The sequence below is a fragment of the Canis lupus genome, chromosome 38 (assembly GCF_011100685.1).
Source record: "Canis lupus familiaris isolate Mischka breed German Shepherd chromosome 38, alternate assembly UU_Cfam_GSD_1.0, whole genome shotgun sequence".
Taxonomy (NCBI): domain Eukaryota; kingdom Metazoa; phylum Chordata; class Mammalia; order Carnivora; family Canidae; genus Canis; species Canis lupus.
In genome coordinates this window covers 18,271,236-18,289,659 of record NC_049259.1, presented here as the reverse complement: position 1 = coordinate 18,289,659, position 18,424 = coordinate 18,271,236, and the positions used below count along the sequence as shown (strand labels likewise).

At 43.1% G+C, this 18,424-nt stretch overlaps 1 protein-coding gene and 1 non-coding gene across 3 annotated transcripts in view; one reads left to right on the top strand and one right to left on the bottom strand.

Moving 5' to 3' along the window:
• TMCO1 (transmembrane and coiled-coil domains 1) overlaps nucleotides 1–11,589 on the bottom strand; it is a 51,138-nt gene extending 39,549 nt beyond the window's left edge. Inside the window, exons 1-3 of one of the 2 annotated variants that reach the window (XM_038586214.1) lie at nucleotides 11,360–11,588; nucleotides 10,447–10,524; nucleotides 5,172–5,231 (exon numbers count right to left, since the gene is read on the bottom strand). In XM_038586214.1, the coding sequence (XP_038442142.1) occupies nucleotides 5,172–5,231; nucleotides 10,447–10,524; nucleotides 11,360–11,429 (208 nt within the window). In that variant the 5' untranslated portion in view covers nucleotides 11,430–11,588. Of the gene's footprint in view, nucleotides 1–5,171; nucleotides 5,232–10,446; nucleotides 10,525–11,359 lie in introns of both variants that reach the window. The other variant, XM_038586215.1, reaches the window with a different exon arrangement.
• A 245-nt stretch (nucleotides 11,590–11,834) lies between these two features.
• Nucleotides 11,835–11,963, top strand: MIR8798 (microRNA mir-8798). Its single transcript, NR_128738.1, has one exon. It is a non-coding gene; the product is annotated as a microRNA mir-8798 (primary transcript).
• The last annotated feature ends 6,461 nt before the right edge of the window (nucleotides 11,964–18,424 follow it).

The following is an 18,424-nucleotide window of genomic DNA, read 5'->3' as shown; positions in this document are numbered from 1 at the left end:
TAACAATGCCAGAGATTCTCATGCTTGAAATGTTTAATTTCTAGTACCACAAATAGTTAAGAGTATATTGAAATAAGTATAAGTGTTTGGCTCTCTCTATTGCTCTGGGAGTAAGTTAGCACTTAACTGGTATCACTTAACTAGCATAAATCCTCTTAAGAGGTTGTCTCTTGAGCCCAGTAAGGTAAAGGAGTCACTGTCTCAGTCTCATGTGATTTCCATCCAGCTGGTATGTTACTTAAAGAACCACAGTTAGTGGGGTGCCTGGGTAGCTCAGTCAGTTGGATATTTGATTCAAATTTAGTTCAGGTTGTGGTCTCAGGGTCGTAGAATCCAGCCCCACATCTGCTCCATGCTCAGCATGGAGCTTGCTTGTCCTTCTCCCTCCGCTTCTGCTCCTTACTTGCATGTGCACACTCTCCCCCTCGCTCTTGAATGAATGAATAAATAAATAAAATCTTTAAAAAAGAAGAAGAACCAAAACTAGTGAGATGCTCTTCTGAGGTAGAACCACTCGGCATTTAGGAGTCCAAGGCTTCCAAGATGGTTGTGGTCCCCAGTCTCTTATTGTTATTTTGACATCAGAAAATGTCTGTTTGAAACCTCCCTTGAAGACCTAGAATTTAAAGATGCTGAGTGCTAGAAGTAAATAGTATATGGCATTTAGTATGCACTTGTGCTGTGGGAACTGTTCTTCATTTTATACCATCTGGAACCTTAAAATTTAATACAGGGGAAAATCATACCTCAATCCCTCCATTTGGAAGGAATTCTTTTTTTTTTTTTTTTTTTTTAAGATTTTATTTATTTATTCATGATAGAGAGAGAGAGAGAGAGGCAGAGACACAGCCAGAGGGAGAAGCAGGCTCCATGCAGGGAGCCTGACATGGGACTCGATCCCGGGACCCCAGGATCACACCCTGGGCCAAAGGCAGGTGCTTAAACCGCTAAGCCACCCAGGCTGCCCCTAGGAATTCTATATACTCTCTTACTATAAGAAAGCTGAGGAAACTTGAAGAGAAGGAACTGGAAATATGAAAAAATATAAACATACATTTGTGTTTTAGAATGACTCATTATCCCAGATGACAGGGCAAAATGAAAAATTTAAATTCTAAAAGGGAATACTCTATAAGGAGGTTATATTTCTAGTAGCTATGGGAACCAACTAGTAGCAATGATGACATCTATTCTGACCACAGAACGAAGAGATATCAAGCCAATTTTGAGGAACACTTCATCATTTACCTAGGTCAGCAACTAGTGTCTTTTCTGTCAAAGAATGGAAATCAACACAGGAGGCAACTGGGTGGTCTCATTCAATCAACAGTTTGGGAGAATGAGAACACTTTCAAATAAGGAAGAGATGATCAAAATAACAGATGCATCTCTCTAGATTCAAAGAGTTAGGTATCCCATCCCATCTACATTCAGAATTGTGTTGAATGGAAAGCCAATTAATAATATACCCTTGAAATTTCATGTAGATTTGGTAATGGAGAGGAAGCAAAATTTAAATTAAATGCTTGAAACAATCCCTGAAACAATCTTCTTTTATGGAAAATCCAAGTAGTATAGATAAAGGCCTAGAATGTGTATATAAATTCAGGGGCCTAAAATAAATTAAATTTTAAGAATTTCCTCCCATATCTACAAGTCACTAAGAAAAGAGATACCCACCCCCCTCAGTCAAGCTTCAGAATGCCTGCACTCCCTTCCCCAGCCAACTTCTGGGGATACTGGCCTCTTACCATAGTCTTCATTGAGGGTCAGCCTTACAAAGATTCCTATCGCCCCTGCTCTGCCACTACTGACCCAGAAGGTAGTCAGTTCATAAGCTTTCTCATGACCTATGGTGTAAAGAGACAAGCTGAGCCAACCAGATTCCTTCTCTCAGAAATTTAAAACAGAAAATCTTGGCGACAGTAAATCAACTGACTGTCGAAGTACAAACAGAAAAATGATAATACAACACAATGGCTCTCAAACTTTAGTATGTCTGAGAATATTGGGGAAGTTTGTTAAAATAGACTCCTGGGTCCCATATCCAAAGACTCTGATTCAGTAGTGTGGGAGGAAGACTCAGAACCTTTTACTCTTAACAAATATCTCAAAGCAATACTGATGTAGGGGGTCTAGAGAGCACATTGTGGGTAACACACGTATATAGAAAAGACTGTAGGACACAAGCCAAACAAACTTAGGTGTAGGCAAAACCTAAATGCTAGAAAAACACTAGAAAGTGGGGGAAGGTGAACAACAAAAAGAGAAAGAAGTATATATTAATTAATAGTGCGGCCTCAGGAACACCTGGGTGGCTCAGGTGGTTAAGCATCTGACTCTTAATTTGGGCTCAGATCATGATGCCAGGGTTGTGAGATGGAACTCCATGTTCGATTGGTTGAGCATCTGCCTTTGGCTCAGGTCATGATCCCCGGGTTCTGGGATCCAGCCCTGAGTCAGGCTCCCTCCTTAGGAGGAGACTCCCCGCTGAGGAGGGAGCCTGCTTCTCCCTCTTCCTCTGCTTACCACCCACCCCCTGCCAGCTTGTGCTCTCTCTCTCAAATAAAAATAGATAGAATAATTAAAAAAAAAAAAAAAAGAATGGGGAACCTAAGTGCTGCTTGGATGGCTCAGTCAGTTCATCTCTTAATTTCAGCTCAGGTCATGATGTCAGGGTAGTGAGACTGAGCCCCATGTCAGGCTCTGCACTCAGCAGGGAATCTGCTTGAGATTCTCTCCCTCCCCCTCTTGCACTCATTCTCTTTCTCTCTCTCTCTCAAATAATAAATAAATAAATCTTTTTTTTTTTTTTTAATGGGAACCTAAAATCTTTGGTTCAAATGTAAGACATTCCAACTTCGAATTAATGGCTCTACTCAAGACCATTACCAAAGAGCTACACCTAGTAAAATCAGTGGCAATTTACCTAAGTTCAGGTTCTTGCCATTTTTGCACCTAGAATACTTAAAAAGTCTCATGACTTCGTACCTCTAGGATGATCCCTTCTCCTATTTATCTCCCAACTATTGCTAGAGTTGTCTTTCTTAAAATCTGATGTCAATCAATCCTGTTTAAATCCTTTAGGGATCCCTGGGTGGCGCAGCAGTTTGGCGTCTGCCTTTGGCCCAGGGCACGATCCTGGAGACCCGGGATCGAATCCCACGTCGGGCTCCCGGTGCATGGAGCCTGCTTCTCCCTCTGCCTATATCTCTGCCTCTCTCTCTCTCTCTCTCTGTGACTATCATAAATAAATAAAAATTTAAAAAATTCCTTTAATGGTTATGGAAAGATGGAATGCCTTCTGAATACAAGTTAAACTCCTTACCTTAGTTTAATTTATAAAGATCTTTATAAACAGGCTCTACTTTCTTTTTTTTTTTTTTTTTTTAAGATTTATTCATGAGAGACACAATGAGAGAGAGAAGCAGAGGGAGAAGCAGGGTCCACGCAAGAAGCCTGATGTGGGACTCAATCCTGGGACTCTAGGATCATGCCCTGGGCCGAAGGCAGGCACTAAACCGCTGAGCCACCCAGGAATCCCTACTTGTTTCTCTAGCCTTGTTTGTTTATACTTTACACATTACCTCCTTCTGTTTGTTATACTAAACTATTTTTAATTTTAGGTATATATCTTGCTATTTGATTCCTCTACACTTTTATATAGAATGTACAGAGCTTAAAATTAGATTTCAAAGTTGCAAATGACCCCCTTCTCTACCACTAACCTAATTCCTTCCACCACTGGCTGAGGGCAAATATTTTAACTCAAGCTTCAATTTTCTCATCTATAAAAATGAAGTAACACTTCACTACTGCATACAATTAGTTGTTAAAAGAATTTAAAAACATGTAACGTGCTTACCTCAGTGTGTTGCAGATGGTAAGTGCTCAATAAGTTTTGACCACTATATTATTTATTTATTTATATTTGTGTTTAACCAATTTGCACTAAAGCTTCAAGATTCAACTAAAACATTAACGCTTCAAAGAAAACCTAATTCCCTAGTTTGGTTTAGCTCTCCTTTCTCTACTTTTTTTTTTTTTTTTTTAAAGATTTTATTTATTCATTCATGAGAGACACAGAGAGAGAGAGAGAGGGGCAGAGACACAGGCAGAGGGAGAAGCAGGCTCCATGCAGGGAGCCTGATGTGGGACTTGATCCTGGGTCTCCAGGACCAGGCCCTGGGCTGAAGACGGCGCTAAACCGCTGAATTACCTGGGCTGCCCCTTTCTCTACTTTTTTAACACTCAGAATATATCTTTATCATACCACGCTGGTCTGTTTTCCCTCTCTACAGACTTCCTAATAGAATTTTTTCTACTTTGTTTCTTTAGTACATACAAGAGCAACTGACACAGAGTAGATGCACAGTAGCATCCTACTATAAGACTAAATGAGTAGGCCATTTAAAAAGCACCAGGAACACGAAATTCAAAAGCCTTAATGAGAACAGGACAGTGGCATAGTTCAGCCCGGTAGAATTATCTCCTGGATATAATGGCAGCGATTTGCGTAGAGACATAATTTCTGAACAAAACACACAGTCTCACACTTTTTTCCTGATTTCAGAATCAGGAAGCATCATAAAGTAAAAATATAAATCCTATGTAATCATTTATAAATTGTCTTTTTGGAACAGAATTACATTCTGTAATTAAGTTCTAAATTACACTGAAAAACCAAAAGCATGTCATTACTTTCCAGATCAGATAAAAATTACTCAGCAACAAATTTCCTACCCCCTGGTGGATTTCCATCACCAGTCAATTCTCAGTAAGGAAGCCATGGCAACAATACAAGTTACTCAGACTTAACTGGAAATAATCATCTAAGATATGGGAAAAAAAATACACTTCTACAAACTATGCCAAGATCCCTCAGCTAAGTTCAAAAGCCACAACTGTCAGCATCATTTTACTGAAACAGAATTTCAAAGCTAAGAGCAAAAAGTAGCAACTGCTTAGATTTACCTCACAAAATGGACAAGAGAGAATCAAGTAAGATAACATATGCAAGTGCTTTATAAACTACAAAATTATACAAACACGAATCACCACTGTTAACAATTTTATTATATTTTCATTACCTAGTTTTTTTCCAATTTAATTTTCCAAATTTCCAAAATTTATTTTTTCTAAAATTTGTGCAGACCAATAATTCATCTTACCTATTTTCTTTTTTTGTTGTCGACCAGCTGACTCTGTTATTGTTTCCTTCTTCTTTTCCACTGTAAACAACACACAATAACACAGTAAAAGTTAATTATGCATTATGCTAAAGAAATGAAGGATGCTTTATCATAGCTGAACCAATGTAAAAAAGCTCACAAGAAAGTTACACATTGCCTTTGATTATGGTCATTAGCAAGACAATTGATCTGCTCCCAACCTACTGACAAGAGAAGGCAAACAGAAATCCAAGACTAAAAAATCAACCAAACGCCCAAAAAGGATTATATAAGGACACAATAACAATAACTAGTGAAACATAATAAGAACTAAGAAGGCTTTCAGGCCATCAGCTAGGGTGATTGCCGTTGGTTGAGTCTAAGCAGTTTTCAAATTCTGCCCTCAGATAACTATGATTAATTACAGTTTCATTCTCATATTCACTAAAGAAGGTAGGAATTCATTTATTCAGTTATTGGTGCCTAAGTAATTGGCATTGTTCTAGGTAGATAAAAAGATAAACACGATCCGTGCCCCCTAAAGAGTAATCTAGTGAGGTAGACAACTGGATAACAATTATGATACAGAAAACTGGCAAGACAGACATATGCACACGGTAAAGAGATCAAGACAGTCAAAAAAGCTAAAACCAGGGCACCTAGCTAGATCAGCCAGTGAAGCATGCAATTCTTGTTCTCAGGGTTCTGAGTTCAAGCCCCAGGCTGGGCAGAGATTACTTAAAAACAAACAGAATAAGCTAAGCCCTGGACCCACAGTAGGATAAAGCAAGACTAGTCCAATGAATGGAAAAGAAGGCCTGAGTGGCTACAGAATAGAGCAAGGAATAACATGACACAGGATGTAGTTGGAGGAGAAGGGAAGAGAAACCAGACCGTGCTAGACCTTCCAAGCCCCACTTTTAACCTAAAAGCAACAAGGAAAAACTGAGTATCTTGAGAAGGGCAAGTACCATGATAAGATTTGTGTCTTGAAAAATTACTTTGGATGTACTATAAGGAATAAATTTGAGTGGCTGCAAGGAAACCAATGAGGAGGCCATTGCAGTAGATCACATGTGGTAGATGCCCATGACAGAAGGGTGCCTGTGTGGCTCAACTGGTTAGGCATCTGCCTTCGGCTTGGGTCATGATCCCGGAGTCCTGGGACTGGGCGCCATGTCAGGCTTTCCGCTGAGCGGGAAGCCAACTTCTCCCCGTGCCCCTCACTCTGCTCCTATTCTCTCTCACACACTCTCTCTCAAATAAATAAAATCTTTAAAAAATCTTAAAAGAAACATGACAGAAGTTTAGATTAGGTGCTGGTAGCAGAACGGGAAGGATGTGGAGAGACTGCAAACTTTCCTGGAGAACAGTAAGAGGGCTTGAGAGTGGACTGCACATACAGGGTGAGAGAAGAGGTTCAAATCAGCAAGTATTTATTACACATTTACTAAGTGCCAGTCGTTCTAGGCGCTAGGATGTATCAAAGCAACAACAAAACCGTTGTCCTAGTGAAGCTTTAGTTTTAGCAGGTGGAGATAAACAATAAACCATAACACAATAGATCGTATATTAGAAAGGGACGAGATGGGCAGTCTCAGGGTGTGATCCTGGAGACCTGGGATCGAGTCCCATGTCAGGCTCCCTGCATGGAGCCTGCTTCTCCCTCTGCCTGTGTCTCTGCCTCTCTCCTCTCTGTGTATCCTCATGAATAAATAAATAAAATCTTTAAAAAAAAAAAAGTGGGGGGGACAAGAGCCATGCAGGGTGGGGGACAGGGGGAAGAGCAGGTATGGAAGATCAGGACCAGCAGTAGAGGAGATGAGCAGGCTGCAGTTTTATTTTTTTTTTAAAGATTTAAAAAATTTATATATTCATGATAGACACAGAGAGAGAGAGGGTCAGAGAGAGAGGCAGAGGGAGAAGCAGGCTCCATGTCAGGAGCCCAACATGGAACTCAGTCCCAGGGCTCTAGGACCACGCCCTGGCCCAAAGACAGGCGCTAAACCACTGAGCCACCCAGGGATCCATGGGCTGCAGTTTTAAACAAGGTGGTTAGGTTAAGATTTAGAAAGGTTGGGGCCCCTGGGTGGCTCAGCGGTTGAGCATGTCTTCAGCCCCGGGCATGATCTCAGAATCCAGGATCAAGTCCCACATTGGGCTTCCTGCATGGAGCCTGCTTCTCCCTTTGCCTACATCTGTGCCCCTTTCTCTGTGTCTCTCATGAATAAATAAAATCTTAAAAAAAAAAAAAAAAACTTAGAAAAGTAAACTTTGAATGGAGATCTGAAGAAAATATAAGGGTCAGCAAGGCAGATATCATAGAGAACATTCCAGGCAGAAGGAACAGCCAGTAGAAAGGTCTCGGCACAGGAGTGTGCCTGATGGCACAATGGGGAATAGCAAGCAGGTCGTGTCGTTGAAGCAGAGTGTGTGAGAAGGGAAAGAATATCGGAATAGTACAAGGGGAAGCTCTGCAAGCCACTCTAAGGACTTTGGCTGTTCTTTAGTGAAAATGGGACACCATGACAGGGTTATGAGCAGAGATGGGACATGATCTAATAGGCTTTAAAAAGAATTATTCTAGGGGTGACTGGGTGGCTTAGTCAGCTGAGCATCCAACTCTGGATCTCAGCTCAGGTCTTGAGCTCAGGGTTCTGAGTTCACGTCCTGCACTGGGCTCCACACTGGATGTGGAGTTTACTTAAAAAAAAAAAAAAAAAAAAGATTATGGCTGTTATATTGGGAGCAGACTGTAGGGAAACAGGAACATTTGTTGGAGACTGCTGCAATAATACATGCAAAGGATAAAGGTCATTATCAATGGAGATAATGGAAAGTGGTCAGACTGGATACGTCTAAAAGCAATCCAAAAGTATTAGACGTGGGGGGTGAGAGAAGAGTTCAAGATAACTGCACAAGGATTATGGCTTGAGCAAGTAGAAGGATAGATTTGCCATTGGCCAAGATTGTGAAAGCTATAAATGAAGCAGGTTCAGAAGTGAGGAAAAAGTATTCAATTTGGACATGCTGGGTTTGAAATGCATCTTAGACATTACAGTGTAATTGACAAATTGATATATGAATCTTTTGAGTATAGTTGACGCATGATGCTAATTTCAGGTGTACAACATGGGGATTCAACCCCTCTACACATCATGCGAGGCTCACCACAAGGGTAGCTACCATCTGTCACCACACAATGCTATTACAAGGATATGTGGATCTTTTTTTTAAGATTTTATTTATTTATTTGAGAGGGGGAGAGAGAGAGAGAGCAAGCGAGAACACAGGAAAGGGGGAGGGAGAAGCAGACTCCCTGCTGAGCAGGGAGCCCACTGAGAGGCTCCATCCCAGGATGCTGGCATCATGACCCGAGATGAAGGCAGACACCCAACTGACTGAGCCACCTAGCCGCCCCAAGGATATATAGATCTTGCACTAAGGAGAGAGAGCTAGCGACATAAATTTGGGAGTTACTACCAAATAGAGCATGTGATCGAATTTACCAAGGGAGTAAGTGTAGGGTATAAAAACAAGTTTGGGGTGCCCAACAAGAAGTTGAGAAGAGGAACCAACAAGGAAATTGCAAAAGAATGACTGGCAAGGGGTACCTGGGTGGCTCAGGTCCTGATCTCAGGGTCCTGGGATCAAGCCCCGCTTTGAATCCTGTGCTGGGCACAGAGCCTGCTTACGATCCTCTCTCCCACTCCCTCTGCCTCTCCCCAGCTCCACCCTCCCCACCCCCACCTAAAATGACCTGCAAGATAAGAGCAAAAGCAAGAGAGTGTGGTGTCTGGAAAGTGAAGAAAGTGTATCAGGGTTTCTGGCTTGCACTATCAGAAGCATGGAAGTACCATTTGTCACAAATGGAAATACTGGAAGAGAACCACATTAGTGAAAGGAACAGAAATGTGCTTGGTTTTTAGTATGTTGAGGTGCATTATCCACACTGAATAAATCAAGGAATGGTAAACTATAATTTTAAAAGCCTGGGTTTGGTTTCTAAGCCTTTGTTCTGCAACATTAGTATGTTATTTAACCCTTCTGAGCCTCAGTCTTCTTTTCTATAAACAGAGGATAACAGGGCAGCCCGGGTGGCGCAGTGGTTTAGCACCGCCTGCAGCCCAGGGCGTGATCCTGGAGACCCGGGATCGGGTCCCACGTCGGGCTCTCTGTATGGAGCCTGCTTCTCCCTCTGCCTGTCTCTGCCTCTCTCTCTCTCTGTCTCTATGAATAAGTAAATAAATAAATCTTTAAAAAAAAAAAGAGAGAGAGGATAACATTTATACAAGTAACCACAAATGGTTGCTACATGGGTCAAGAGAGATATTGTAAGGAAGAAAACTTTAAACTCTTATGAGGACATAGAGACATGTCACAGGATACAGTCAGAAGAATCTTTAAAATACAAAAGTTATATTTAATCCTTTTAAGGTGGAAAAAAAAACCCACTGAAAGCCACATCAAGCCTACAAGGAACCACTCATATTATACCTCGAGCAGCGGCCTCAAGCTGTGTCCTGTGGAATTCCTGCTTTATTTCAAAGAACACAAACTCTACTTGTTATTAACCTTTTCCCCAAACTCTCCTTCAGCCTCCTCACGTAACTGAAACTTGCCTTATCCCTCAAGACACCACTTACCCTGATACTAACAATAACGACCTGTCTCTCCAAATACATATTCTCACTACATTTTCCATATTCTTGCACATATCCTATCTTCTTCACCTGGAGTTCCTTCCCTCAGCTCATTCTCTTTTTAAAATATTTTATTTACTTATTCATGAGACACAGAGAGAGGGACAGGCATAGGCAGAGGGAGAAGCAGGCTCCATGCAGGGAGCTCATGTGGGATTCGATCCCAGGACCCCGGGATCTCGCCCTGGACGGAAGGCTGATGCCCAACCACTGAGCCACCCAGGTGCCCCTCAGCTCATTCTCCATCCAAGAAGGACTGCAAGGCCATCTGCATCCCAGAGGCCTCCACGGCCCCTCACAACTGAACGAGATCTCTTCTTCAGAACACATGAACTAGTACTTCTCCCGTCCTGTGCTCTACACCCACGTGTATTAAACATTCCGCATCAAATATCCAACCTTGCATCCATCTCCACACAGCCTTCGGTTCAAATTGGATGCGTCTTTGTACTCCCAGATACACCTTTATTTTTGTATCTGTCTTGGTGCTCCTGAAACATTTACTGTCAACAGCAGCCACTAACCAGATGGGCTGAAACTGTATCCAGAAGGATGTTGCCGTCCATACTCACACTTTTTACTCTGTTTCTCCACTTCCGCTTTGAGTCTCTTGTACTTGTCTGTCCTGTAAACCAGGACCCATGTTATACCTGAAATATGGGAAAAAAAAAAAAAAAAGCAACATGCTAATTTCTCTATTAGAAATGTCTGTGATGGGGGGGGCAGCCCTGGTGGTCCAGCGGTTTAGCACCTGCCTTCAGCTCAGGGCGTGACCCTGGAGACCCCGGATCGAGTCCCATGTTGGGCTCCCTGCGTGGAGCCTGCTTCTCCCTCTATTTTTTTAAAAATAAAAATAGGGATGCCTGGGTGGCTCAGAGGTTGAGCGTCTGCCTTTGGCTCAGGGCGTGATCCCGGTCCTGGGATCAAGTCCCACATCGGGCTCCCTGCAGGGAGCCTGCCTCTCCCTCTCTCTCTGTCTCTCATGAATAAAAATAAATACAATCTTAAAAAATAAGTAAATAAAATAAAAATAGAAAAATAATAATAATTTAAAAAAAAAGGTCTGTAATGGGCACAACAAACTGGGACTAGTGCTGCCTGTGGGGGTAAGGAGGGATCTCAGCTTTTTGCTTTGTATTTACCAGTCGTTAAACGTTTCTTTTTATTTCTTTTAAGTTTTATTTTTTTCGTTAACGTTTCTTAAATGTTAAGACGGACTCTTCAACCAAAAAAAAAAAAAAAAAAAAAAAAATTAACGGAGGCGTCTCCCCAAACACGCAGAGCGAAATCGACCCCAGGCCTAGACCGGACTCCACGCCGCCCCCGCCCGCCCCTGATCCCGAGCTCCCCGCATCCCAACCCCAAGCAAGCAAGGCTGACGGCCGCTCCCTTGGGCGGCGCGAGGGTCCCCAGGCCGAGGATGCTGCTCCGGGCCGGGGCGGGGGGGGGGGGGGCATCAAACGTCAGAGAAGCAGCCGCTCTCACCCTCGGCCAGAAGAGCGGTGCACACGGAGATAAAAACGATGAGCAGCGTATCCGCGAACATGGTGCTCATCTTCGCACTTCCCCTCCTGCACTCCCACCCGCCAGGGGGGAAGCGCTCTCAAGAGCCCGCGAAAAATGAGACGACGACGACCACTTCCCTGGCTCTCCGGACCGCCCAGCAGCGCTCGGACAGCCGGGAGACCCACTTCCGCTTCCGGGGCACCCCGGCGCCGGAAGCGCTCTTTCCGGAGCGTTGCGTGGCCGTGCGAATCTGAGTAGGGCGGGGCGGGGCTGGCGCTCAGGCACAATCTCGCGAGAGCTGGGGCTTGAACTTCCGGGACGCAATGGCGGCGGCGGCGGCCGCTGCAGCGGTGGGCCTGGGCGTGCCGGCCCCTGCTCGCGGGGCTTCTAGGCGCCCTGTTTTCCTCCGGACTGCCGTTGGTGCGGCCTCGTCCGCGGCTTCTGCCTCAGCCCCACCTCTGAGGCCGTTTAGGTAGCTCGCGGAACTCCTGCGGTCGATGCGAGGCCCCGGCTTTGGAGCTGGGGACGCGAAAATGAGTGTTAGTCGTGGCTGCTGGCTTCGAGGAACCCCCGTCCTAGCCGAGGAGAGAGACTTGTGCACGCGGTGTGATTAGGGTTGTCATAGAGGTATGGCCAGGGTGCCGCCGCGGCGAGCCAGTCGGGGGGCGCGGGGGTCCGAGGAGGCCGCGGCAGGAGCCCAGGCAGCGCCCGGGGGAGTCGGGGCGCTGTGCGGGCCGGAGGGGCCTTTGCGGGCCGAGAGGCGGCGGCCGGGGAGCGTGTGGCGTGTCGCCGGGCGGGGGGGCGGGGGGCGGGGGGGGCCTGGAGGGCCTGGAGAAGGGGATGTGAACCCGCCCGCCCGCGGTGCTTGCAGGTAGATGAGCCTCCGCCGGCTGCGCAGAAGGAAGCGGAGGGAGGTACCAGCCCGAGTCCGGGAGCGGGCGTCTCCTCCGGCCCGAGCAGTCGGCGCTCGCATCCCGACAGTTTCCCCGCCAGAAGGAGCACCCCGTTTTCGCCGTCTCCCCCGTTTGCCAGCAAAACCCCAGAAATCCCGAGTTCGCGGGAAGGCCCGGGTTCATCAATGCCGACGACTCGAAATTCAAGTTTTAAGATGCTGTAGAGATGAAACACGGTGTCTTTAGAAGCTTGGTTTCAGCCTGCGTTGGGGCGTGCAGGTGTCTGAGGCTGATCCTGTTTTGTGCGTCTGTGTGTTCATGAAAATCTGGAAAGCCGGCCGAGCCGTGGTCTCCCCCCTTGACGTGTGCTTCCTGTCGTTGGTTCCTTTTTTTCTTGAACTCCAGTGTACTTAACAGTGTATATTAATATACTGTTGCATTAGCATATTGTAATATGCTATTGTAATATGCGGTATAGCTTACTGTTCTATTAGTATAGTAGTAACATACTGTTATATTACCCTGTAGCGCTGCTTTTGGCCTTTCTTAGTTTTATGTGCATTTCTTGTCTCTTATTGAGCCTTAGCGTCAGGGAGCTTGTCTCATTTTAACAATGAATTTTTTTCCTGTGTGTCAGGAACAGCGGTGGGCACCGTAGGGTCAGAGAGGGTGACTAAAATATTAAGGTTCTCCCTGGATGTTGTTATACGTTATTAAAAGGTCTAATTAAGGTATTCGCAAAGTGTTACAGGAGCATCGATGAGGGCAAGAGTGGTTCCTCTCTTGATGGAGTTGGTGAGAAGGCTTCACAATTGAGCGAGATCACTAACGACTAAAAGGGCAGAGTAGGGTTTTTTCAGCTCTGTATCGCTCATGGTAAATATTGAAGCACAAGAAGAGCCTGACTTCTTTTTGTTTTTTGTTTTTATTTTTATTTATTATTATTTAATTTTTATTTATTTATGATAGTCACAGAGAGAGAGAGAGAGAGAGAGAGAGGCAGAGACACAGGCAGAGGGAGAAGCAGGCTCCATGCACCGGGATCCCGACGTGGGATTCGATCCCGGGTCTCCAGGATCGAGCCCTGGGCCAAAGGCAGGCGCCAAACCGCTGCGCCACCCAGGGATCCCGAAACATAACAGTTTTTTGATTGTTTGTTTTTTTAAAAGATTTTATTTATTTATTAACGAGAGACACAGAGAGAGAGAGAGCCAGAAACAAAGGCAGAGGGAGAAGCAGGCTCCATGCACCGGGATCCCGACGTGGGATTCGATCCCGGGTCTCCAGGATCGAGCCCTGGGCCAAAGGCAGGCGCCAAACCGCTGCGCCACCCAGGGATCCCCTTCTTTTTTATTTTTTTAAGTACAGTTGGCAACACAATGTTACATTAGTTTCTGATGCACAAGATAGTGATTCCACTACTCTGTTGTACTAAGCACAAATGTAGCTACCCTCTGTCCAGAAGAGCATGACCTGCTTTTTTTTTTTTTTTTTTTTTTTTTTTTAAGATTTTATTTATTTATTCATGAGAGACACAGGGACACAGGCAGAGGGAGAAGCAGGCCCCATGCAGGGAGCCCGACGTGGGACTTGATCCCGGCCTCCAGGATCAGGCCCTGGGCGGAAGGCAGACGCTTAACCGCTGAGCCACCCAGGCATCCCTCAGACCTGGTTTTCAATTCTAGCTTTGCCACTTAATTGACCCTTGTCCTTAAGCATCTTATTTTATTTAGTCTTTAAGCCTGACCTTCCTTATTTGCAAAATGATAACACAGTTGCATAAAACTTAAGAAGTTTTTTTTACGGAGAGAGACAGACACAGGCAGAGGGAGAAGCTGGCTCCCTGCAGGGAGCCCAATGCAGGACTCAATCCCAGGACTCCAGGATCACACTCTGAGCCAAAGGCAGACACGTAACCGCTGAGCCACCCAGACGTCCCAAACTTAAGTTTAAATGACAAACAGTATATTATAAAGTATTTAAAGCTGTGCCTGGCCCAGTTGATCAAATTCAACATGCTTTTGATTGTAAGGTGAAACATTATTTTATATACTACTAAAAAAAGAAAATAAACAACTAGTTAAACCATGACACACCATTGATTGTAAAATGCATCCCATTCAGAAGCGTTAAAATGTGGGGGGAAAAGTCACAATCAAGCAAATACAGTAATGAGGAATTTCGATTATTCCTGTGTAAAAGTTGACTACAGAACTGTGGGATGCCAGGATAACATTCCTTCTCTTGGGCAACAACATTATGACCCTATTCCCCACATTGAAGAATAGTGCTGGAGGCAAGTTAAAACAATGTTTTCTACATTCTGCTAGATTCCTTTATCATGTTTCCAAGTTTTCTAAGCTTTTAGTTGTACTAATTTTTGGATTTCAAAGGTTTTCCCCACAAGGACCACCATTTCAGAGTTTACCATCTTGTTCCAATCTCTATGCCTTTTACAAGGCTTTTGACCTGGGACTTCCTTTTACTGTTCCTTTGGGTGGGATTCACTATTTCATGTCCCCACATCTTTCTCCTGTCTTTAGTTTATACTTTATGTTGTGGTACACCTTCAAGTAACTTGTGGAAGGTAAATGAGAGCTAACCCTCAGTGTACTTACTAGAAATATTAGTAACAATACTGTTTGTAAATAAATATTTAGTGCTAGGCTAGACATCATAAAAGATTATGAGAGAAATTAAACCCCTGCTTATAACTGAGATGAACATATATAGGCAACTTCTCTGAGTCTCACTTTAAAGTTGTAGAGGTAAAAGTCCCTACCTTCCAGAACTGCTTTGAAATTTATATAGAATTGAGAGCAAACTTCTGAAGTCAGACTACCTATCACTCCACCAGATGTATAATTTTAAGCAAATTCTTTCACTGTACTGTGCCTTGGCTCCTTAAATATACAATGGCATAATAATAATAGTGCCTAAGTCCAAAGGGCTTTATTTTTTTTTAAGATTTTATTTATTTATTTTAGAGAGCATGAGTGGCAGGAGAGGTAGAAGGAGAGGAAAGAGAATCCCAAGCAGACTCCATGCTGAAGTGCAGAACTGGATGCAGGGCTTGATCCCATGACCCTGAGATCGCAACGTAAGCCACTGAGCTACCCAGGTAGCCCCAAAGGGTTTTACCTTTTTAAGGATTATGTGAGTAAAGTGATCAAAACAGTACTAGGCTCATAAATGGCACATTAAGTGTTAACTGTTATTGGTTCTGTTAAACCACCTAGCACATCTTTGAACTATTTTTTTTCACACTATCCATTTTCTCTGGAATCTTGTTCTACACAAAAACTTCAGTTACCGTCTATCTACTGATGATCCGTAAAGTAGTAACTGTAGTCTGTTTCTTCCCTGATTTTCAGACCTAATATCTAACTGCCAAGTGGGCATTTATATTTGGAGAAGCCAGACAAAACCCATCCATTTCTTTAACCCAAACTCCAATCTTCCCTTCTTCCCTTCTTCTCCTAATAAGTAGCACCATCATGTACCTCGTCTTTCAACCCAGAAAACAAGAATTATCCTCTAACTCCCTCTTCTCTATCCTACACATTCTAACCACCAAAAGTGATAAATTCTCCCTGCTTCATTTCTCTTTTTTTCCCACATCTTTCAACTCTTGCTACACTTTAACTTAACTGATTTTACCATCGTTTTCCTTTGCATTACAGCCTTCTAACTGATTGGTCTCCAGTTGCACAATCACCTGTTCCCTCCAAGCCATTCTTTTATGCAGCCAACAGTGATCTTTCTCAAATACAAAGAATTTTTCCCCCAATAAACTGGTAGGACTATATAAAGACCTTCAGAAACTAACAGTGAAAAGATTATGAGGACCGTTCCCAAAATATACTTTTTTTTATTAAAATATTTTACTTATTTATTCATGAGACATAGAGACACAGGCAGAGGGAGAAGCAGGCTCCATGTAGGGATCCCGATGTGGAACTCGATCCTGGGTCTCCAGGATCAGGCCCTGGGCTGAAGGTGGCACTAAACTGCTGAGCCACCCAGAGTGCCCCCAAAATATACTTTAAAACAAATGCTAAAGTGAAATGTAAGTTTATTGTCTTGGAATATTTTATTTTTTCAAATAATTTTCACTCTGTGAGTGTCCCAAGTATGTGTTTAATTTGTCTTTTGGGTAATCCAGCACAAAGTTTGAGGACAGAGACTGGGTCTTGTTTATTTTTGCATCTCCAGCTTTTGGAACATGGCCTGGCACAGAGAAGCTTCCCAATATGGAACAAATGAATAAATGATACTGTTGAGAGAGAGGACAGTAGGTTGGACAAATATCTTGGAGGAACCAGGAATTTTAGCTGGACCTTGAGGAAAAAGTGAAATTAGGAGGTGGGAGAAGCAGTGATCAAAAGCATTGAATTGGCAATGAGAAAGAGAGGACATCATAGCTTGTATGTAGTTAAAACAACTAATAAGTGTGAAGAGGCTATATGTTTAATAGGAATAGAATTGACTAGGTAAAGTGACTATTACATCTGTAAGAGATACATGTCTGACCTTTAGGAGATCCGTAAATCTGATTCCATAGACAGAACCTTGTATGTGCATTTTTTTTTCCTGAATCAGATGTATAGTTTTTATCGAATTCTCAAAGGAGTTTATAAACCAATAAATATTAAGATTTATGTTGTATATTTGAAAGACTGATAAGTCTTAAGCTTGATGCTGTAACCAGTTAGTGTTCAAAAATTATTTGCTACAGTACTCCTTAGGAGCAGAAAGGAGGAAACGAGAACCTAAGATCTGGAGATAGAGCCTGAAGATTGGGACTTTTGACATTATATGCGAATTTTGCATTAAGGGACTAAAGTTTCTAGTGACCAGAGAACTGTAATTCAGAACTACTTCTTTCAGTTGAAAAAAAGTTGGTCCATCAAATTGGAAAGGAAAAGTTAAAATTAATCTTTGTTTGCAGATGACATTATCTTTTTTTTTTTCTTTTTTTAATTTTTATTTGTTTATGATAGTCACACACACAGAGAGAGAGAGAGAGGCAGAGACATAGGCAGAAGGAGAAGCAGGCTCCATGCACCGGGAGCCCGACGTGGGACTCGATCCCGGGTCTCCAGGATTGCGCCCTGGGCCAAAGGCAGGCGCCAAACCGCTGTGCCACCCAGGGATCCCCGATGACATCTTATATATAGAAAACCCTAAAGATTCCACATAAAAAAAAAACAAAAAACAAAACAAAACAAAAAACCCCCAAATGTTAAAAGTAGTAAACTGGGGCACCTGGCTGGCTCCGTCAGTTGAGCATTCAATACTTGGTTTCTGCTCAGGTCATGATCTTAGGGTTGTGAGATAGAGCCCTGCATTGGCCTTTGCACTGAGCACAGAGTGGGCTTGGGATACTCTCCCTCTGCCACTCCCCCCACTTGTGTGCACGCTCACTGGTTCCCTCTCTCTCTCTCTCTCAAATCTTTAAAAGAACTAGTAAACAAATTCAGAGAGGTAGGATACAAAATCTACACATGAAAAATCAGTTGTGTTTCCATGACAATGAACAAGAAGGAAATTAACAAAACAATTTGTAATAGCATCCAAAACAAATACCTAGAAATAAATTTAACCAGGGAGACAAAAGATTTGTTACTGAAAATTACAAAATACTCTTGAAAGAAATTAGAGAAAGCACAAATAAGTGAAAGACATTTTGTGTTCATGAGTTGAAACACTGTATTGTTAAGATGTCAGTACTACCCTAAGCAGCCTACCTATTCGGTGCAATCCCTGTCAAAATTCCAGCATTTTTTGCAGAAGTAGAAAAATCCGTCCTAAAATTCCTGTGAAATTTCCAAGGATCTTGAGTAGCCAAAGCAATCTTGAAGTGGAAGAGTAAATTTGGAAGTCTCATTCTTCCTCATTTTGAACCTTAATCTCAAGCCTCAGTAATCAAAAAAATGTGGTACTGGCATAAGGAAAGACATAAACCAGTGAAATAGAGAATCCCCCAAATAAACTCTTGCTTTTATGCTCAAATGTTTTTCAACAAGGGTGCCAAGACCATCTTTCAGCCAAAGGACAGGTTTTTCAATAAATGGTGTTCAGAAAACTGGGTATCCACATGGAAAAGAATGAAGCCCTTCTGCCATACCCTTGTATACAAAAATTAACT